This window comes from Dendrobates tinctorius, unplaced genomic scaffold (assembly GCF_039654945.1).
Source record: "Dendrobates tinctorius isolate UK_male_01 unplaced genomic scaffold, ASM3965494v1 ptg000249l, whole genome shotgun sequence".
Lineage (NCBI taxonomy): Eukaryota > Metazoa > Chordata > Amphibia > Anura > Dendrobatidae > Dendrobates > Dendrobates tinctorius.
In genome coordinates this window covers 4,971,734-4,995,831 of record NW_027361916.1, presented here as the reverse complement: position 1 = coordinate 4,995,831, position 24,098 = coordinate 4,971,734, and the positions used below count along the sequence as shown (strand labels likewise).

Sequence of the window (24,098 nt, the reverse complement as noted above, 5' to 3'; positions counted from 1 at the left end):
TGAAGAAGACCTCTAGTGATCGCTGTCAGGACCCTGTGTCTGAGGGATGGGGAAGACCCCTGAGCCCAATCACGGGGGCTCCACCTCACCCCCTGATCCATGAGGACATCAATGACCAGAAGATCCTAGAACTCACCTACAAGATGATTGAGCTGCTGGCTGGAGAGGTGACACTGCTGGGAATGCTGGGACATTATACAGTAACACTATGAAGAGAACGGGTGGATGACGTATCATTGTATGTGTCAGGTTCCTATAAGGTGTCAGGATGTCGCTGTCTATTTCTCCATGGAGGAGTGGGAGTATTTAGAAGGACACAGAGATCAGTACAAGAACGTCATAATGGAGGTTCCCCAGCCCCTCACATCTCCAGGTAATAGACAGGACTAAATACACACGGTCTATAATTATCTGTATGTAGAGAATGAATTCAGTCCCTGTATGTGTTTCCTCCAGATCTATCCAGTAAGAGGACAACACCAGAGAGATGTCCCCGTCCTCTTCTTCCACAGGACTGTAACCAAGAAGATCCCAGTGTTCCTCGGGATCATCAGGTAGATGGAGAGAAGGTGTCAGGAGATCTCCCCTATGATGTGTAGACGGCTGTGAAGGTCTTGTGCTCAGTCTTGTTTTATCCACCAGTATTATATGTTTTATTCTTGTGTAATGAGAACGGTGGAGATGGCAGGATTAGAGCTGATCATAGATGGGACTTCTCCATCTGTCGGTGACTTTTACAATATTTGTTTCAGGTTGAAGATCTGACCCATATTAATACTACAGAGACATATGTGAGGGGTGATGAGTGGTGTAAAGAGGAGATTCCCACATATGACTACCCAGGTGAGTAGTAACCACTAAATGCAGAGACGTCACAGATTCCTCTCAGTCACCGGCTGTGGCTGCTTTATCGGTGGTGTAGTCGGGTGTTGTGAGTTCATTTTCCCCTTCACCATTGAGGTCTGATGAACTCCCTCTTCTGGTGAAGGAAGGTAGTGAGGCTGATTACCAAGCACCTGAGCAGGTAGATGATGACTGGGTGACAGGAATTGCTGACTGGATATAAGGCAGCCGACTCCCTTCTGCCTTGCTGTGATTTCCCTGAGGGATTCTAGGAGACCAGTCTGATTCCTGCTCCTCAAAAGCTAAGTTTTCTGCTCTGCTTTTTGCTTTTGTGTTTTGGTTTTGTTTTGCCTTGTTTTTCTGGATTTCTGCCATTCCCTGCTGGGGTGAGCTGAATTCCTTTTTGTCTTTTTGCTCTGTCTTCAGAAAATACCTGAGTACTGATATAGTCTTTTTGAAGCCTAGCGTCTTCAGGGCTTTTTTCCCTATCAGTCTGTTGGCTCTTGTTTTTATAGGGTTTTTGCGGATTGCAGACAGCAGCTTTTCTATCCTGTCCTATTTAGTTAGCTTGGGCCCCATCATTTACTCAGCCTATCTTTCTATCTGTGTTAGTGTTTTTTCATCTTGCTTCACCTTCATTATATGTTGGGGGCTGCCTATTGCTTTGGGGTCTGCTCTGGGGCAGTTTAGATTTCCCTTTCTGTCTTTAGGCTATTTAGTTCTCCGGCTGTGATCGAGGGGTCTAGGGCACCGTAGGAACCCCCCACGGCTACTGCTAGTTGTTGTTGATAGGTTCAGGGGTCTGCAATCCGATAGCTGCCAACTTCTCTCGGTTTCTGGACTTAGCTAGTATTTCTGTTTTTGCCTCCTACGGTGACTCATTCATAACTGTCGGGCCATATTACCATGATCACCATTTTGCCTCTAGACCACAACATTCTCCTCCACCCAAAACTGTTCAAATGACTTTGCGTATTGAAAGATTGAAAGCCCTTTTCAATAGAACTTACGACCTGGAGGATCCACCTACCTCCTGGGATTAGTGTGAGGTTGATCCCTTAAAGCGAGATCTATATGATTGCTTGTACCTGACCCAATATAGGCTGAGTGCGCGCTTAAAGAGTCACACTGAGTACAGAGTTAGATGTCTACTCCTTTCTCAGTAAAGGCTTGCACACAACTAAAGTTTATTCTCAAGACAAAGAGACAGGAAATGGGTGTCACACCATCTTCTGAGTAGCCAGTGTCAGTCTATGATAGGTCCATTTCAGCTTCACTTCCATATATGGTATCTCAGCTTCTGCATTCTAAGGATTCCTTCCAGGGTGTTGTCTGAAGACACAGACGCCATCTTGGTACACCATATCTGAACTGACTTGTATAAGGTTTAATAATTGATTTCATTAGCCATTCTCTCCTTCACATTAGGAGACGCTGACCGTCACCTGCCCAGATCTGTAACTATAAAGCCAAATGACAGCGTACGTAGAATGTGCTGACAAGATAGAAAATCACTTGTAGAACAATCTTATGCTGGGCCTGTAAGAGAAAGCGGAGGGTAATGATGCTGGTGGCTTCCTAGATCCCTGAGATCTTATCGGATGAATCTTCTCTCCCTTCTGTGCTGCTGAATGTCTCATGGTCCCTACAAGACCAGGTCCAGTCTTTCTGGCCAAACTTCCCTTTTATGATCGACAACAGTAAATGTGCTGTGAGGCCAAGTGTGAATTTCTGTCCAATAACAGCAGAGTTTCCCTTTATCCTGACTTTTCAAAGTTGTATTAAAATCAACTAACTTCAAGGAGGATTGTGATAATCTCCAGGACAAACATTCCACCTGTGCCATGATAGATCTCTAAGCTGTGCGTGGCTGAGGGCTGTAATATACATTTATTCCCGCCTGCAGGAGATGTGTTGGCTCCAGTCCTGGTGTCATGGATTCTCTCCACGTCATAAATTACATTGTCTTCAATCCTAAGGAATTCAGATTACTGCACAATCTCTCCTGAAATGGGGAGCAATATTATTTTCTCTAATCTTCTGGTCAGGATCCATAGTAGCTCCAATGGTCCACCATAAATGAGGGCCACTCGGGTTTACTGTTGTTTAACCCCTTAACGTCCAAGGATGCACACAGTCCATCATGGCAGGATGTCAGTTCCCACACCATGGCAGACTGTGTCCGTCCTGCATTTAAACTGTCACTGCATGTAAAAACAGACAGCTGACAAGCATGGGCAGAGGTGCAGGGAACCATGCCATAAGTCCCCGCACCCAGAACGCTGTGATTGGTCAGTCAGTCTGACTGACCAATCACAGCTTGATCAGGCAGAAGATGCTGAAATTTTAACATCTACCACCCAGTCAGTGCAGGAGCTCAGCACTGCCGGTGGCTGAGCTTCCTGCACTAACTGCCAGGAGCAGCATCCGTGTCGGGGGCTCCCTCTGCCTTCAGGTCGGCAGCCCCACGATGTAATCGCAGGGCCCGATCTCTGCCGTGATGACTCACAGCATGGTCTCAGAAGCTTTCTCCATAGGTATAATACATTGCAATGCTGGAGCAGTACAATGTATTATACCTGCAGCCAAATTAAAAAAAAAGTGAAAGTCCCATAAAGGGACAAGGTAAAAAATTTTTTTAAAAAAAAAAAAATAATTAAATAATTAAAAAAAAATCCCCTAATACATAAATCAGAATAGAAAGCGATCAAAAAACATCATGTGCCCGAAAATGGTACCAATAAAACCGTCGCCCCGCAAAAAGCTAGCCCTCACATAACTCTGTGGTCCAAAATATGGGAAAATTATAACCCTCAAAATACAGTGATTCAAAAACTATTTACAAAAAAAGCGTCTCTTAGTGAGTGACAGAAGTTAAACATGAAAAAGGATGAGGAACGGCGTGAAAATACAGCCAATTCTTCACCATTTGTGGATTTGTTCATTCTGCCTCCCAAAGATCGCAGTAAGGCGATCACAGTGGTTTACCCCACATATGGAGTATCAGCGTACTCAGGACTAATTGCACAATAACTTTTGGGATTCTATTTCCCCTGTTAACCTTGGGAAAATAAAAATTTAGGGGCAAAAAGATCATTTTTGTGTTAAAAAAAATATGATTTTTAATTTTACGTTATAAACTTCTGTGAAGCCCTTGGGGGTTCAAAGTGCTCACCAGTGTCACCACACATCTAGATAAGCTCTTTGGGGGGTCTAGTTTCCAAAATGGGGTCACTTGTGGGGGGTTTCCACTGTTTGGGCACATCAGGGGCTTTCCAAACGCAACATGGCGTCCGATCTGAATTCCAGCCAATTTTGCATTGAAAAAGTCAAATGGTGCTCCTTCCCTTCTGAGCTCTGTCATGCGCCCAAACAGTGGTTTACCCCCACATATCAGGTATCAGCGTACTCAGGACAAATCGCTCAATAACTTTTGGGGTCCTGTTACAGTTAGGAAAATAAAAATTGGGGGTGAAAAGATTTTTTTTTTGGAAAAAATATGATTTTTTAATTTTAAGGCTCTTTGTTATAAACTTCTGTGAAGCCCTTGGGGGTTCAAAGTGCTCACCACACATCTAGATAAGTTCTTTGGGGGGTCTAGTTTCCAAAATGGGGTCAATTAAGGGGAGTTTCCACTGTTGAGGTACATCAGGGGCTCTCCACGCGTGACATGGCATCCCCTCTCGATTCCAGCCAATTTGACATTCAAAACCCCAAATGATGCTCCTTCCCTTCTGCCGTGCGCCTAAAGATTGGTCTTCCTCCACACATGGGATATTGATATACTCAGGAGAAATTACACAACACATATTGTGGTTCATTTTCTCTTGATGCCCTTGACAAAATAAAAAAAAATTGTGTTTGAATTAAAATCTTTGGGAAAAAGAGTTAAATGTTCATTTTTTCCTTCCACGTTGCTTCAATTATTGTGAAACACCTGAAGGGTTAATAAATTTCTTGAATGTGGTTTTGAGCACGTTGAGGGGTGCAGATTTTAGAATGGTGTCACTTTTGGGTATTTTCTGCCATATAGACCCCTCAAACTCACTTCAAATTTGAGGTGGCCCCTAAAAAAATGGGTTTGTAAATTTTGTTAGAAAAATGAGAAATCGCTGGTCAACTTTTAACCCTTATAACTTCCTAACAAAAAGAAATTATGTTTCCAAAATTGTGCTGATGTAAAGTAGACATGTGGGAAATGTTATTTATTAACTATTTTGTGTGACATCACTCTCTGATTTAAGGGCATAAAAATGAAATGTTTTAGGAATTGCAAAATTTTCAAAATTTTTGACAAATCTCCATTATTTTTAATTTCATAAATAAAAAATTAAGGAAAGAAAGCGCCCATAGGGCGATAAAAGTAATTTTTTGGGTGACAATACATGGTTAGTGCACTCACCGTTACAGGTTGTGAACAGTCACAACCCCTTGCAGAATGTGAAAGGAACCAGTGGTCGCTGCAGACTCCTGTAGATACCAATGTCACAAAGGAGGAAGAAAAAGACCGAGTTTTTCAATGTATCCGCGCTGACCACACAAGGACAGAAAAATTCTTCATAGCTTTATTGTGCTGACGCGTTTCGTGGCAGATCTGCCACTTCCTCAGGGCGTTTCCACAGGAAGTGATGTCTTTTTGCATGTAATTGTGATGTCATGAAGATTTTGTTTAAAACTGCTGCTGTAACCAGATACTGTAATTCTTTGGCCCTGAGGAAGTGGCAGATCTGCCACGAAACGCGTCAGCACAATACAGCTATGAAGAATTTTTCTGTCCTTGTGTGGTCAGCGTGGATACATTGAAAAAAACCCGGTCTTTTTCTTCCTCCTTTGTGACATTTTCATAAATAAACGCATTATATCGAATAAATTTTACCACTAACATGAAGTACAAAATGTCCCGAAAAAAACATTGTCAGAATCAGTGGGATCTGTTGAAGCGTTCCAGAGTTATAGCCACATAAAGTGACAGTGGTCCGATTTCAAAATTAAGGCCTGTCATCAACCTACAAAATGGCTTGGTCCTTAAGGGGTTAATCTTTATTTGTAGTTTTCAGTTAAAGAGATTCTTGTGCTCTGGGGCGGGGCTGTGGGCGGGGCTTTATGTGGTGCTCTGATTACATATTCATCTGTATTGGCTTATGACAGGTCGCTGATCCCTCACTGACCTGCCCCCATTATTACATAATGCATATAATAGCATTGATATTATTGGTGTTAATTCCTGTAATATTGTGGCTATTGTGAGGCTTAGAAAAAAAATTACATCCAGCAAAATGTCACCGGCGGCGTCTGTCCAGTAGCCTCTATCTCTTACTTATAGATGCTACTGAAAGCAAAAAACACAAATATCTTGAACTAAAAGTAAAAAATATACTGCAAATAATACATAAAGGTAATAATAATGAGGGTATTTAGTAAACATAATTTTGATCAAAATAATGTACAAGCCATCCCGCCACGTCACGGCAACCCTTGTGGGACAGTCCCTACTCTAGTATTTAATACCTTTTCACTTGCCAAGTGACGTGAATGTGAATAAGGGTCGAGCGGCTGAACCACTAGTAACAGCTTAGGCCAGACTGGATGGCTTTCCCAGCTCAGAAAGAGGGCGGTCACACCCATATATGCACTGAATGCACAAATACTGAATACTAGAGTAGGGACTGTCCCACAAGGGTTGCCGTGACGTGGCGGGATGGCTTGTACATTATTTTGATCAAAATTATGTTTACTAAATACCCTCATTATTATTACCTTTATGTATTATTTGCAGTATATTTTTTACTTTTAGTGCAGGATATTTGTGTTTTTTGCTTTTCGTTTTCTCTGGTTAATGGTCATGTGTTAATATGCACTTACATTGTGCATACACATTAACTTACTTTTCTCAGTTCAGATTTGTTTTTTGTTTTTTTATATATGCTACTGCGCAGGCGCCGCCATCGCCGGTGACAATTTGCTGGATGTAATTTTTTTTCTAAGCCTCACTATAGCCACAATATTATAGGCATTATCAACAATAATATCAGTGCTATTATATGCATTATGTAATAATAGGGGCAGGTCAATGAGGGGTCAGCGAAATGTCATAAGCCAATTTATGGCTTATGCCAAACTACATGTTGACAAACCACAAAGCTTCTGGGAGAATGTCCTATGGACAGATGAGACAAAAATGGAACTTTTTGGCAAGGCACATCAGCTCAGCATGTCAAGTAAAGAACACTGTCCCTACTGTGAAACATGCAGGAGGCACTGTTATGCTCTGGGGCTGCTTTGCTGCGTCTGGCGCAGGGTTTCTAGAATCTGTGCAGGGTACAATGAAATCTGAAGACTCTCAAGGGATTCTAGAGAGAAATGTGCTGCCCAGTGTCAGAAAGCTTGGTCTCAGTCGCAGGTCATGGGTCTTGTAACAGGATAAAGACAAAAAGCACACAGCTAAAAACACCCAAGAATGGATAAGAGGAAAACATTGGACTATTCTGAAGTGGCCTTCTATGAGCCCTGACCTAAATCCTATTGAGCAACTTTGGAAAGAGCTGAAACGTGTCGTCTGGAAAAGGCAACCTTCAAACACGAGACAACTGGAGCAGTTGCTCTTGAGGAGTGGGCCAAAATACCTGTCGAGAGGTGCAGAAGTCTCATTGACAGTTACAGGAATTGTTTGATTGCAGTGATTGCCTCAAAAGGTTGTGCAACAAAATATTAAACATTTCGCGCCAGAGCCTGTTTTTGCCTTCGTGACCGGTCCAATTTTTTCAATTCTGACCAGTGTCACTTTATGAGATCATAACTCTAAAAGGTTTCAACGTATCTTGGTGATTCTGAGATTGTTTTGGAAACAGAATTTTTTTTGGTAGGAAGATATAAGGGTTAAAAGTTGACCAGCGATTTCTCATTTTTACAAAATTCACAAAGCCATTTTTTATGGACCACTTCACATTTGAAGTGAATTTGAGGGGTCAATATGACAGAAAATACCCAAAAGTGACACCATTCTAAAAGTTGCACCCCTCAAGGTGCTCAAAACCACATTCAAAAAGTTTATTAACCCTTCAGGTGTTTCACAGGAATGAATGGAATGTGGAAGGAAAAAAATAAACATTTACTTTTTCCTGTCTCCCATGACGGCACACATGAGAGAGGGGATCCGCCCAGTCAGGACAGGAACCCTACTGAAGATAAAAGGGCGGTACCTCTCCCTCGCTTCAGTTGGGTTTCCTGTCCTGACAGGGACCCGTGTACTGAAGGAACACGTACCTGCCCCTCTCTTGTGCCGGCGTGGAAGAACAGGCAGGGTCCTGGGCGCCATGCGTCGGGGGAGGGAAGCACCGTCCGCGGGTCCCCAGGGGGCTCAGCATCCGAGCGGGTGCAGAAGCAGCACGGCCTGGGGTCCTGGGGCTCTGCCGTGGAGCCGCGCCGACCCTCTCCCCCTCTGCCGCATCCAGGAGCGTCAGGGAACGGCCACTTCCGGATCGCGCTCCCCTGACGTCACACGCAGGGCACGCTGGGAGGGGGCGTGCCTGCGTGACGTCGGGAGGCGGCGCCGGCAATCCAAGATGGCGGCGCCCATAGAAAATAACGCCGGTCGGCGAAAGGAGATCCCGGCGGCATGGCGGGGGGAGGGGCTGTGGGATAACCGGAGGAGGCGGAGAGTGCAGTGGATCCCCCTTACAAAAGGGGGATGACCACAGAAGACGCACTCATGCCCAAGGCTTCATGATGGAAGTGGGGCAAGACGAGCAGCGTCAGCAGCAGCGTCAGCAGCAGCAAGACCTCTCGCCAGATGCCAGGCCGAGCCGCCAACATACCAGGAGCAGTCGCTCAAGTGGTGGGAGCGGCAGTCATAAACGCAATCGGCATGACTCAGACGTCCAGGAGAAACGTCACGAGTGCATGTGAGGAGCCTCCGAGATCGGTACCCCTAATTGACAGCGGTGGTGAGTGATCTACGTGATTGTCACCCTTATGGTAACGGGGTTCCATTTTCTCTGTTTGATCACTAGGGGTCGAGGAAGGCCAGCAGCAAAACCAAAAATAGAGAATGCGCCCTATGTAAACACCCGCTGGCAGATCAGTGGCAGAAAGACCTCTGCGCTGACTGTATAAATAAAACTATACAGGAGGAGACCCCTGATTTGGTGACTAGCCTTAAACAGTTAATTCAACAGGAGGTGAAAGGTTCCTTAAAGGCAGCCCTTAAAAGGAAAGATAAAAGAAATCGTAGAAGAAGCTCCGATTCAGAGGCCTCGCCAAGGCAGAAGGGGCGGGAAAGATCCTTGTCCCCCTCCACCTCCTCTTCCTCTACTCAGTCCTCAGAATCCTCCTCGGACAGCGATCTAGGCGGCCGTCCATGTTTCCCAACAGAGGATGTGGAAAAACTGGTCAGAGCGATTAGGGCTACTACTTAAAAAGGAAAAAGCTCCCAAATCATTAGAGGATGTAATGTTTGGAGGACTGAAGAAAAAACGAAAACGTACCTTCCCTGTAAATGATAAAATAAAAGCACTAATTGACAGGGAATGGAAAAAAACGGAGAGGTCAGGGGGCTTACCTTCCGCATCAAAGAGGAGGTATCCTTTTGAGCAGAAGGATTCAGAAGCCTGGGAAAAAGTCCCAAAAATTGATGGGGCCATAGCCAGATCCTCAAAAAAGGTATCCCTACCATTAGAGGACTCTGGCGTGTTGAAAGACCCGCATGACAAAAAAGCAGACGGTTTCCTGAAGCACATCTGGGAAGCTTCAGCAGGTGGATTGAAACCAGCGATAGCTGGTACCTGTACCGCTCGTGCCCTCATGGTCTGGCTGCAACAAATAGAGGACCAGATCAAGGATAGAGTTCCTAGGGACGAAATTCTGTCTAATTTGACACTGGTGCACGGAGCAGCGGCTTTCCTAGCAGATTCCTCTGCAGACTCCACAAGATTAACAGCTAGAGCAGCAAGCCTGTCAAACGCGGCAAGACGAGCCATGTGGCTTAAAGGGTGTCCGGGAGATTTGCCATCAAAGCATAGGTTATGTTCCATTCCATGCGATGGCCAATTCCTCTTTGGGAAAAAACTAGAAGAGATTTTGGAACATGCGGGGGATAGGAAGAAAAGCTTTCCCCGATTTCCAGGAGAACATAAAAAGCAGCCCTTTCGGAGGAGGAGATTTAACAGGGGTCGTCCCCCGGGAGATAGAAAAAGCTGGGACTTTAAAGAAAGAAGAGGATCAGGCTATATGTTTAAAGGGCCCTCCACTTCCTCCAAAAAAATCTACCCAATGACGTTGGGCCGGAGGTAGGGAGAAGGCTTTCTCTCTTTCTTTCCGCCTGGGCAAATATCTCCCCCAGTACATGGGTCCTAAATATAATCAAGGATGGCTTAAAAATAAAATTCATCCGTCCGCCCAGGCATACCTTCATAATGACACGCAGAAGGAAAGCCCAAGAGCAACAGCTGGCCCTGGAGACTGAAGTCTTGGGACTAGTGAAAAAACAAGTCCTACAGGAAGTCCCAGTGCAAGAAGAAGGAAGGGGGTTCTACTCCCCCCTCTTCTTAATACAAAAAACAGACGGCTCTTGGAGAACCATTGTCAACCTGAGGAGACTCAATCAGTGGGTAGACAATTGCTCCTTCAAAATGGAGTCAATCAACACGGCCACAAAGATCCCGTTCCAGCATTGCCTCATGGCAGTGATAGACTTAAAAGATGCCTACTATCACATCCCAATTCTTCGGGAGTATCAAAAATATTTGAGAGTAGTGCTCTATGTCCAGGGGCAGGTGAAGCACTACCAGTACGCAGCCCTTCCATTTGGCCTGTCTACAGCCCCCAGAGAATTCACTAAAGTAATGGCCGAAGTAATGTCTTTTCTGCCTTCCAGGGACATAGTGATCGTCCCATACCTAGACAACTTTCTGGTAATAGGGAGGTCGGAGTCCCACTGCACACATCAAGTGAAGGAAGTGATAGCAATTCTAGTAGGATTAGGATGGATAGTAAACATCCCCAAGTCAAGGATAACCCCAGTAAAAGAGCAATCCTTCCTAGGGTTGATATTGGACTCCGAGCAACAACGCTGCTTCCTACCAGAGAGCAAAGTGACCAAGATAAAGGGCCTAGTTCGCACAGCAATACAAAGGCCAAATATGACACTGAGGAACGCAATGTCCCTTTTAGGCTCGTTGACATCATGCATACCCGCAGTAGCATGGGCGCAGTACCACTTAAGGCAACTACAGTGGGAAGTTCTGTCAGCACAGAAACAATTAAAAGGGCATTTAGAAGGCAAACTATGTCTCTCAGTGGCTGTAAGAGATTCCCTGCTCTGGTGGACTGTAGAAAAGAATCTAACAGCCGGTGTCCTGTGGCAAAAAACAGTCGAGGACATCATTACAACAGACGCGAGTGCCACAGGATGGGGAGCACACCTGAGATCCCACTCAATACAGGGGACCTGGTCCTCGCTAGAAAGGGATCATGGTTCAAATGTAAAAGAACTATGGGCAGTGGAAAAAGCCGTGAAACATTCCCTTCCCTTACTTCGGGGCCGCCACACCCGGGTCATGACGGACAATCAAGCAGTAGTAGCCTACATCAATCACCAGGGGGAATGAGATCTCGGGGCCTCATGCAAATATCAGATCTACTCTTCCAGCTAGCAGAACAACATCTGTTATCCATCACAGCACTGCACATAAAGGGGGCGGAAAATATACAGGCAGACTTCCTGAGTCGCAGGCACCTAAGACAAGGGGAATGGTCCCTAAACCCCCAAGTCTTCCAACAAATAGTTCAGGCCTGGGGCAAACCAGAAATAGACCTGTTCGCTACCGCACACAACCGGAAGGTCAGGAAGTTCTCACTAAACCCAAGGGAAAACCCCTTTGCAGTAGATGCCCTACAAATACCCTGGAAGTTCATCCTGGCCTATGCATTTCCCCCGATAACAATGATCCCAGTAGTGGTCAGGAAAATCAGGGAGGATCGAGCGAGAATAATTCTTATAGCTCCGTTTTGGCCGAGAAGGCCTTGGTTCTCCCTTCTGAAGCTCATGTCAGTGACAGATCCATGGATACTACCGGAGATTCCAGACCTGCTCTCCCAGGGACCAGTGGTCCACTCTCAGGTGAAGGGCTTCCATCTAGCAGCCTGGAATTTGAGAGGGTGCTACTGAGTCGCCAGGGATTCTCTCCAGGGTTAGTCTCCACCCTGTTGAAAAGTAGGAAACCTATAACATCCCAAATCTACGATAGAACGTGGAAAAAGTTCCTAGACTTCCTGGGGAACCCTTGGGGGATGTAGCGCCAGTGGGACCTATCCTAGAGTTCTTACAGTCGGGGCTATAACTGGGGTTAGCCACTAACACACCCAAAGTTCAAGTCTCAGCTTTGGGGGCCCTATATAACTGCAACTTAGCAGCCAATAGGTGGGTGTCTCGATTCATAAAGTCCTGTGGCAGGTCAAGGCCGGTCATTATCCCAAAGATACCACCCTGGGACCTCAACCTAGTCTTAGAGGCCTTAACCAAAGACCCCTTTGAACCACTACTAGAACTGTCACCAAAGCTACTTACACTTAAAACTGTCTTACTGGTAGCCTTAACATCAGCCCGAAGAGTCAGCGACCTTCAAGCTCTGTCTATATGTCCTCCATATACACAGATCTTGGAGGACCGAGTGGTTCTAAGACCAGACCCCGCCTATCTCCCCAAGGTAGTCCAAAAGTTTCATAGGACTCAGGAGATCTCCTTGCCAGCGTTCTGTAACAATCCTAGAAACCCTGGGGAGCAAAAGTTCCATACATTAGATGTAAGAAGAGCCATATTACAATATATGTCAGTAACTAGTCAGTGGAGGAAAGATCAGTCCCTTTCTGTAGCCTTTCAGGGTAGTAGAAAAGGGCACGGGGTAGCTAAGAGTACCATTGCCAGATGGATCAGGGAGGCCATTATGTTATCCTACTCCGCAAGTGGCGCTCCGGTTCCAGAAGGCATCAAGGCTCACTCCACCAGAGCCGTGGCTACCTCCTGGGCAGAGAAGGCTGAGGTATCAATTGAACAAATTTGTAAAGCCGCTACTTGGTCCTCACCTTCCACCTTTTTTAAGCACTACTGACTTGATCTGACTTCCTCTACTGACCTAACCTTTGGTAGAAGGGTGCTGCAAGCGGTGGTCCCTCCCTAAGGTGTCTTATTCTACAAAAGTCTCATGTGTGCCGTCATGGGAGACGGGAAAACACCAAGGTTACTTACCGGTAGCCGGTTTTTCCGGAGCCCATGACGGCACCTGTATATTCCCCCCTTTTCACTCCTTTGGTGTGCACTATAGTTTGGGTGTTTTTTAGTTAGATATAATGTGGTGATAGTTTTACCATGTGTACTAACCCGGGGGGCCTCTCATGCTCTGTAAACCAACTGAAGCGAGGGAGAGGTACCGCCCTTTTATCTTCAGTAGGGTTCCTGTCCTGACTGGGCGGATCCCCTCTCTCATGTGTGCCGTCATGGGCTCCGGAAAAAACGGCTACCGGTAAGTAACCTTGGTGTTTCTTTCACAAAAATTTTCATTTAGACCTAATTTTTTTTACTTTCGCTAGGGTAACAGGAGAAAATGGACTATACATTTTGTTTTGCAATTTCTCCTGAGCATGCCGATACCCCATATGTGGGGATAACTACTGTTAGGGTGCATGGCAGGGCTCGGAAGGGAAGGCGCGCCATTTGATTTTTTGAATGTAAAATATGCTGTAATAATTAGCAGATGCAATGTTGCGTTTGGAGAGCCCCTGATGTGCCTAAACAGTGGAAACCCCCAATAAGTGACCACATTTTGGAGACTAGACCCCCAACTTATCTAGATGTGTAGTGGGCTTTTTGAACCCCCAAGTGCTTCACAGAAGTTAATTACGTAGAAACGTGAAAACAAAAAATCATATTTTTTCCCAAAAAAAAAAAAAGATCTTTTCACCCTCCATTTTTTTTTTCCAAAGGGTAACAGGAGAAATTGGACTCCAAAAGTTGTTGTGCAATTTGTCCTGAGTATTCTGACACCCCATATGTGGGGGTAAACCACTGTTTATGCGCATGGCAGAGCTCGGAAGAGAAGGAGCGCTATATTGAAGTGCAGATTTTGCTGGAATGCTGGAATTGTTTGTGGGTGACATGTTACATTGTCAGAGCCCCTGAGGTGCCAGAACAGCATAAGCCCCCAAAAGTGACTGCATTTTACCAAATACTTCCCTGAACGAACTCTAGTGTAGTGAGCATACTGACACCACTGCTGTTCCATAGAAAATTATACCATTGGGCAGTGAAGAAAAAACAATTATATTTTTACCACTAAAATGTTTTATCTCCAGATTTTACATTGGAAAATAGGTAGATAGGTAAATGGTCACTACACCCATAGATGAATTCGCAGAGGGGTGTCATTTCCAAAATTGGGGTCACTTCAGGAGGGATTCTGCCGTTATGGCACTTTGGAGAGCTGCTAAGTGCCAGAACAACAGAATCCTCCCTCAAGTGACCCCATTTTCGTAATGACACCACTCTGTGAATTCGTCTATGGATATAGTGACCATTTTCACTACATGGATGATTTCCAGAAACTCGTAGTGGAAGTTTCAAGCAAAAATTGCAAAAATGTCATTGTAGTGCCCAATATATTGTGCCCAGCTTGTGTCTCTGGAGACCTCCCCCCACCTACCCCCGGAAATTGTTAAGTCAGCTCTACTCAAATGTGTCTGTCACTAAACAATCCAAATGCTTGATTGTCAAAACAGTTCAAAAACGTGGTTCTGTGTGGAAGATTGTAAAGCCGTCATGGAGGCATAAGGCTGGCAGTGATGGGCATTGTGGGTAATAATAGCGGGTATCATGCCTCATTCCTCTCTAGGAACATACACGACATCTTCTCTGGGGGTTCTTTCTTGTTTCAGTTACTGGGATGAGTGCAATAAAATGTCGCTCAGTGAGTCTTCTGACATCTTCAGATTCTAAAGGATTGGCGGGGACAAAATTTTCAAAGAAGATTTTCAGTGACCTTTTCCTGATAATCAAGGAAAGTATCTGCATTTCCTGCTTTTTTGTATAAGACAAAAGAATTATACTTGGCCACCTGAAACAACTAAATTACTAACTTTTTATACCAGATATATGATTTTCTTGATAACTGGTGTTACAGAACCACTCAGCACCCAGAATATGTTGTGCAGTTATATGTATATATAATAGGTTCCATGTGAGATGCATGTCCCTAATGTATCAGCAGTGTCCGCCCTCCCCCCACCTTTGTAATTTACACAGTAAATATCCGCAGGCTCCGGCCACCTGCGGCTTTTGTAATGCATGTCTGGCCTGACGCTTGTCTATTGGCCGGCCCTCTGTATCTGTGTGATATATTCTGTGTCCTGTGAGTAAAGTGTTGTCAGACTGGAAATATATGGAGAAGCAGTGATCTTTTATATGCGCCCATGCACTCAGAGGAATTCCAGCCAGCGCCATTCATTCAGACTCCAGCCAACGCAGAGCGGACCTCTGAAAACACGGGGTGGTACTGAAAGAGGTACTCCAGCTTGGTAGACCCCGTTACACCTGGTATGGCTGTAGAACCTGATCTGCAAGGTCCACACCCCCATATATTTGTTGTAGTCAATGACAGACACAGGTTTTGGAGTAGTGGATCCCTGTTGGTCTGCAGTGGCCCTTGTGGCATCTGTGTGGATCGAGCGCAGGATAAAAATATCTTTTTTATCCTTATACTTAAGGACAAGCAGCTCTCCATTACGTAAAGTCCCTGACTGCCCCTTTCGGAACTTTTTGTTGGCCAATGATTGTGGAAACCCCTGACGGTTTTTGCAAATGGTCCCACAAGCCCCTATGTTATGTTCAACCAGACTTTTAAATAGAGGTATGCTGGTGTAGTAGTTGTCAACATACAGATTGTAGCCTTTTTGTAAAAATGGAGTTATTAGCTCCCAAATGATTTTTCTAGATGTTCCCAGATAAGTAGGGCCTCCTGGTGGGTTTAGTTGGCTCTCTTTCCCCTCATAAATGTGAAAAGCTGATGTGTATCCAGTTGAACTCTCGCACATTTTATAGAGCTTTATTCTGAACCTTGCCCTCTTAGAAGGAATAAATTGCTTGAGGTGCAGTCTTCCTTTGAATTTTACAAGGGACTCATCAATGGAAATGTTTTCTGTTGGGGTGTAGAGCTTTAAGAACAAGAACTTTTCTGTCATGTCTGTGATGATGGGTCTGATTTTGAATAGTCTGTCATGTTCTGGGGCATCTCTGGGCAGGCATTGACTATTGTCATTAAAATGCCAAAATCTCATGAGCATTTCATAACGGGTCCTAGGAAGAACAGCAGAAAACATAGGGGTGGCTTGAACAGGGCGATAGGACCGAATGCTTGCTTTCCCCATAGGGAATGTAAGTTCTAAAAAAATTTTCATTTCTAGGATATTAGTTGGTTCCATAAATTTGACCTAGCATAATAAGATCGTGGATTCTGGCTGATGAATTGCTTATTTCTGAGTCATCACTGTCGCTGCTACTAAAGCCCTCGAAATCCACATCACCATCTGACACTGCACTTTCTTCGCTGTCAGAACATAAAAGTGCATAAGCCTCCTCTGCACTATAATACTGACGGGCCATTTTATTCCTTTTTATTTTTTTTTCCGGAAAAAGAAAACTGTGTAGTGACTGACTGACGTGACCAAATTATTGGGGAGACAATTGAGAAAAGCCTAATTCTTTAGCCTAACCCTAACTTTAGAATAAACCCTAACTTTAGCTTAACAGTAACCCTAACTTCAGCCTAACAGTAACCATAACCCTAACTTTAGCCTAACAGTAACCCTAACAGCAACCCTAACTTTAGCCTAACAGTAACCCTAACCCTAACAGTAACCCTAACTTTAGCCTAACAGTAACCCTAACAGCAACCCTAACTTTAGCCTAACAGTAACCCTAACTTTAGCCCCTACATTAACCCTAACAGTAACCCTAACTTTAACCCCAACCCTAACCCTAATAGTAACCCTTACTTTAGCCTAACAGTAACTCTAACTTTAGCCTAGCAGTAACTCTAACTTTAGCCCCTACACTGACCCTAACTATAGCACTAACCCTAACCAGCCTTACCTGTCAGCAGCACTTGTAACACTGTTTCTCCTCTAATCTCTCTCTGACAGGAGATCTGAGGAGAAACAGCGGTTTTATGAGGCAGATCACCCGGGAAAGTTCACTGCTACAACAAACTTTCCTAGTGACTTGTCTCATTGGCTGGTGTGACGCTGACGTCATCAGGTCCTGAAGCAATCAGGTCTCAATAGGTCGGGAGTCACAGGAAGCATTGTGCCGCGGAATCCCCTCGTTACAAGGTACGTTGGGGTCCTGATGAGCACAAAACCACTGACCATAGACAAACGTCGGCATTGCACAAAGCCCTGCTAGCGCCGACGTTTATCTACCCTTGGCAGTCATGAAGCGGTTAAGTTAAGGGTACCATAATTTCTGTCCAGGCCTATTTCATGAGGTTTATATTTTTTTAATTCTGTGGAAGCCTGGTTGGAAAGCAATGTCTGACTTTCGTTTCTTCATTTTCATAGATTTTTTATTTATTATTACATTCATCAGATTCAAGTTATTTCTGTGACCATTGTGGGTTTTTCTGTCATTAAACGAGGGGTACCAACAATTTAGACCACATGTGTAGGAGGAGTGAATATTTTGACTCCACATTCACTTTCCAGAAATTAACACGCAGTGGATGTTGGAGAGTGAAAATTACACATCTGCCATTTTATTACCCAGCACATAGTGCCCAGATTGTGCTCCAGGAGACACCGCAAATTAAGTGGGTTCTTCTCTCTATAATATTGCTAAATACAGGGATCCTAAATGTTGTTTGCGCACACTGCAAGACTCCGAAGTGAGAGCGGATTTTGCTGGATTGGTTTATAGAAACCTTGTTGCTTTTCAGCAGCCTTTGAGCCACTAATAGTGTGGGAACCTCTGTTTTTCCATTGACAGATGATGGACCTGAGTGGGGACTTGTTTTTTGTGAGATGAGAATTGGTATTCTTTTCGCCTACATAACATTGATTGGTTTCTTTTTTATTCGATATTTGGGAGGCAGAATGAACAAACAGTTGAACACCGCACACTACTGGCTCATCCAACAAGGTTTTCTATTAGACTGTGAACTGTCATTGTCTTGGTAAATGATTAAAGTTTTTACATAGCTTGCCATTTTTATGGACAGTTTAAGTAGAAGTGTTCAAAAATATAAAACTCAAGGATATTTTAATACAAAATAATAATTGTTTTTTATCTTAGCAGATGACTGTATCAGGAGATCAGAGGGACAGCTGACATCTTCAATTGTTAAATCTGATGATCTTGAAATCCTACAAGATACAACTGAAGTGAATGCCATTACTCCAGATATATCATCATCCATTCACAGCAAAGATCTGTCATCTGATCCTATGAAACAGGTCCCATCTTCTGATTCATTACTGACTACTAAGGAAAATCAAACTCACAAAAGAGGCATTAAAATACAAACTGCTCCTAAAGCAATGGAGGAATTTTCCTGTTCAGAATGTGGGAAATGTTTTTACCATAAAGGGAATCTTACGCTACACCAAAGAACCCACACAGGGGAGAAGCCTTTTTCATGTTCAGAATGTGGGAAATGTTTTAACCGTAAAGGGAATCTTGAGCAACACCAAAGAACCCACACAGGGGAGAAGCCTTTTTCATGTTCAGAATGTGAGAAATGTTTTAACCATAAAGGGACTCTTGAGCAACATCAAATAACCCACATAGGGAAGAAGGCTTTTTCATGTTCAGAATGTGAGAAATGTTTTAACCAGAAATTATATTTGGTTAATCACCAGAGAACTCACACAGGGGAGAAGCCTTTTTCATGTTCAGAATGTTGGAAATGTTTTAACCAGAAAGCGCTTCTTGTTAGACATCAGAGAACTCACACAGGGGAGAAGCCTTTTTCATGTTCAGAATGTGGGAAATGTTTTAACCGTAAAGGGACTCTTAAGCAACACCAAATAACCCACACAGGGAAGAAACCTTTTTCATGTTCAGAATGTGGGAAATGTTTTAACCATAAATCAAATTTGGTTAATCACCAGAGAACTCACACAGGGGAGAAGCCTTTTTCCTGTTCAGAATGTGGGAAATGTTTTAACCAGAAAGCGCCTCTTGTTAGACATCAGAGCAGTCACACAGAGGAGAAGCCTTTTTTATTTTCTTAATGTGGGAAATATTTTACTTGGATATCAAGTGTTAATAAATATCAGAGATGTCACATAGGGGAGAAGCCTTTTTTTATATTTATAATGTTCGAATAGTTTAAACCAAAATTGAATCTTCTTAAATGGGTTGTCTCTTGTCATTCCTCATGTTTGCTGACAAAAGGATAAAACTAAACTTTATTAATTCCAAATGTAAAACTATACCCATAATTCACCCCCTGAAGGTAAGACAGTAGGTGACTAATAAATAAATCATGTGCCCCACAGTTCAGTATATAGGGTGAGGTGACGTATAAACACTCGCTCTCCAAGCCTCTCATTTCTACGGGTTTCATCGTCCTCACCAAAGGCGACTCATCAGGAGACTCTTTAATATTGACCTATATTCAAGCGAGAATCTGGCCAAAAAAAACTAAAATCATGTTATCCGAAGCAGTCAGAAAACTAGCCACATATTGGCAGATCCCAGACCTCAAACTATATACTTCATAAGTATATAAGCCCCTCCAGTGTCAGGAGTAGATAGTATGTGACAATACAGTATAATTCTTGTGTTTTCTCCTATAGGGACTGCCCTAGTTTGGTAATGTAACTGCTGATAATTAGTAGTGCAGACAAATTGTCCTAGACTAAACTCAGTCTTCAGACGGCCCAATATGTACCACTCAGGGAAAACTTACCTGCTCCAAAGATCATTAGCAGCTTCTAACTAATGGCCATGCTGCGGTCTGTCAGGGAATGAGTGCAATATCGTTATACAGACTAGGGATATGTGCAGTCATAATGTCTGGGAGATCTGTGCCATTATTTAGTATGAATATGGAAATTATCTCTGAAAGGTAAGTGTTCCCTGAGTGGTATATACTGTATTGTCACATACTATCTATTCCTGACACTGGAGGGGCTTATAAACTTACACAGTATATAGTCTGAGGTCTGGGATCGGCCAATATGTGGCTAGTTTTCTGATTGTTTCGGTTAACATGATACATGATTTTAGGGTTTTCTTCGTCTAGTCCCACTTAAATATTGATCAATAATAAATAGTCTTCTGATGAATGAATGAATCCAATGAATATTCATTTCTCTTAAGCAGTGGCACACGTGACCACCGGTAGCAGCAGGAAGCCAGTGGCTGACACTGCGCGCTACTGAAGAGGAATGAATGCTCACTGCTCTCTGTGCGCACAGTCCCAGCGAGTACTCCGGCAGCTGTGCTCTGCTTGTGAGCAATGCATGTCGTCCCTGCCATGTGCTGCTTACAAGCATAAAGCAGTTGCTGGCACCGGAGCAGACGCTGCGAGGGAGCGCCTGTAGGTAAGTGTAATATTTTGTGTTTTTTTTTTTTAATGTTTTCTGATGGGGCCATGCATACCAGGATGGGGGTGGTGGCCAATTATAAGGATTGCGCCATGCATATCAGGACTGAGATGGGGGTCAATCATACCAGAATAGGGATGGGGCCCTGCATACCAGGATAAGATGGGGGCCCTGTATACCAGGTAGGGATGGGGCCATGCATACTAGTATAGGGATGAGAGTGATAATTCCTGCCAGGATAGGGATGAAGGGCCATGCATACCAGGATAAGGATCAAGGGCCATGCATACCAGGATAGGGTTGATGGGCCATGCATACCAGGGTAGGGATGAGGAGCCATGCATACCAGGATAGGGATGAGGGGGCCATGCATACCAGGATAGAGATTAGGGGGTCACGCATACCAGGGTAGGGATGAGGGAGCCATGCATAACGGGTAGGGATGAGGGGGCATGCATTCCAGGGTAGGGATAAGGGATCCATGAATACCAGGATAGGGATGAGGGGGCCATGCATACCAGGATAGGGATGAGGGATCCATGCATACCAGGGTAGGGATGAGGGATCCATGCATGCCAGGATAAGGATGAGAGAGCCATGCATACCAGGGTAGGTGTTGTGATTGGGTCACCGAGGAGGAAAGCAAGACCAAGCCACAGAAAACCAGAGAGGTTGGTAACTAAGCGGATTGCAGACCCCCCTGATCCTATCCACACAACTAGCAGTAGCCGTGGAGCGTACCTACGATGATACTAGACGCCTTGACACAGCCGGAGAACTAAATAAGCCTAAAGCAAGAAAGGGGAAATCTAAACTGTCCCAGAGCAGACCCCAAAGGAATAGATAGCCCCCAAACATATATTGTCGGTGAGACAAGATGAAAACACAAACGCAGGTAGGAAAATAGACTGAGCAAACGATGGGGCCCACACTAACTAGACAGGACAGGAAAGGACTCTGTCTGCAATCATGCAAAAAACCCTGCAAAAAATGCCCAACACGTCTGATAGAAAAATACTGAAGTCACTAGACTTCGCCCACTATATCAGCACTCTGGTATATTCTGAAAGCAGAGCAAAAAGAGGACAATCTAATAAGGGACAAAAACAAACTGGCACAAACAGTAACATAAGGATGGAAATTCAGCACAGCCCCCACCGGGGCTGGCTGACCAAACAAACCTAAAATAGACAAAACCAAATCAAATGTGAACAATAGCAAAAGAGCACTTAGCTGAGCATGCAGGGACTGAGCTGGAAACTAAGACCTCAGGAGGCAGGAAAAAGTCACCAGCAGGGATAGAGGGAGTCAGCTGTCTTAAATCCAGTCAGAAATTACAGATATCCAGTCATCCTCCTCATCATCAGGTGGCAGGCCACTGTTAATTAGTACAGCTCCATTACTTCCAGTAGCCACCAGAGGGAGCCCAGAAAGAGAACCAGCTCCACTACCTTCACTAGTAATCAGAGGTAGGCCAGAAAGTGAATTCACAACAGGGAGGGATGAGGGATTCATGCATACCAGGGTAGGGATGAGGGGGCCATGCATACAAGGGTAGGGATGAGGGGGCCATGCATACCAGGGTAGGGATGAGGGGGCCATGCATACCAGGGTAGTGATGAGGGGGCCATGCATACCAGGGTAGGGATGAGGGGGCCATGCATACCAGGATAGGGGATATTAAGTACAGAATTGACTACATTTTTTGCTTCAATTTTTTTTCCTAATTTCTTGCTCTAAAGCCTAGGTGTGTCTTATAGTCCAAAAAATACGGTATATATATATATATATATATATATATATATATATATATATATTTGTTTTTCTCAGTGAACTCATTCCTCATGTTTGGCCTCATTAAAATAAAAACACTCATACTCCGCTGGCGTGCCAGCTCCACTTCAGTGGTGTTGAGACTCACTGTCCTGGGGCTTATGTGAGGTTCTCACATCACACGAGCCCTGCACCCAATCACCGGCAGCTTCACTGTTCCTGCCTTCGGACGTATTGGACATCAACATGAAGCCAGGGCTGCGGCTGCTCTCTGGCGGCCTCATGATGCTTGATTTGTCCAAAGGTGGGGACAGTGACGTCAGCGCTGATTGGGCACAGGGCTCACATGATGTAACAACCTCAAAAGAGACAGAAGAACACAAGTGCCGACACCACTGAAACGGAGCCAGCATGGGAGGTTTGTGTAAGTGTTTTTATTTTAACAAGACCAAACATGAGGAATGAGAAGGGGTTGTCCAACTAGTTGTCAACCTTTTTATCAAAAATCCCACACAGGGAAAAGTCATTATTATACTGAGAGTGTGAGAAATGAATTACAGGAAAATCGTATGTTGTTGACAATGAAAAATAACTCAGATGAGGAGAACCTATATATATTATTCACAGATTGTACAAAAGCATGATGCACGCGGCGTGCGTTCAAGAATGGAATATTATATGGGAGTTTTATAGGATAAATTCAAGGTGAGAATATTATATGGGAGTTTTATAGGATAAATTCAAGGATGGAATATTATATGGGAGTTTTATAGGATAAATTCAAGGTGAGAATATTATATGGGAGATTTATAGGATAAATTCAAGGTGAGAATATTATATGGGAGTTTTATAGGATAAATTCAAGGTGAGAATATTATATGGGAGTTTTATAGGATAAATTCAAGGTGAGAATATTATATGGGAGTTTTATAGGATAAATTCAAGGATGGAATATTATATGGGAGTTTTATAGGATAAATTCAAGGTGAGAATATTATATGGGAGTTTTATAGAATAAATTCAAGGTGAGAATATTATATGGGAGTTTTATAGAATAAATTCAAGGTGAGAATATTATATGGGAGTTTTATAGGATAAATTCAAGGTGAGAATATTATATGGGAGTTTTATAGGATAAATTCAAGGTGAGAATATTATATGGGAGTTTTATAGGATAAATTCAAGGTGAGAATATTATATGGGAGTTTTATAGGATAAATTCAAGGTGAGAATATTATATGGGAGTTTTATAGGATAAATTCTAGGTGAGAATATTATATGGGAGTTTTATAGGATAAATTCAAGGTGAGAATATTATATGGGAGTTTTATAGGATAAATTCAAGGAGAGAATATTATATGGGAGTTTTATAGGATAAATTCAAGGTGAGAATATTATATGGGAGTTTTATAGAATAAATTCAAGGTGAGAATATTATATGGGAGTTTTATAGGATAAATTCAAGGTGAGAATATTATATGGGAGTTTTATAGGATAAATTCAAGGAGAGAATATTATATGGGAGTTTTATAGGATAAATTCTAGGTGAGAATATTATATGGGAGTTTTATAGGATAAATTCAAGGTGAGAATATTATATGGGAGTTTTATAGGATAAATTCAAGGTGAGAATATTATATGGGAGTTTTATAGAATAAATTCAAGGTGAGAATATTATATGGGAGTTTTATAGGATAAATTCAAGGTGAGAATATTATATGGGAGTTTTATAGGATAAATTCAAGGTCAGAATATTATATGGGAGATTTATAGAATAAATTCAAGGTTAGAATATTATATGGGTGTAAGGACTGGGACTGTGTACCTGTTGTGTCTGCTCTTGACCTTAGTTCAGTTGGATACTGCCCTCAACCAAAATGGAGTTGCTG

The 24,098-nt window shown here is 43.5% G+C and overlaps 1 protein-coding gene across 1 annotated transcript; it reads left to right on the top strand.

Moving 5' to 3' along the window:
* Positions 1-225: 225 nt before the first annotated feature.
* LOC141063343 (uncharacterized) lies at positions 226-19,244 on the top strand. The gene is made up of 4 exons (XM_073557389.1): positions 226-373; positions 457-554; positions 753-843; positions 18,179-19,244. The coding sequence occupies exons 1-4, from the start codon at positions 226-228 to the stop codon at positions 19,114-19,116; spliced, it is 1,275 nt and encodes a 424-aa protein (XP_073413490.1). The 3' UTR covers positions 19,117-19,244.
* Positions 19,245-24,098: the final 4,854 nt, after the last annotated feature.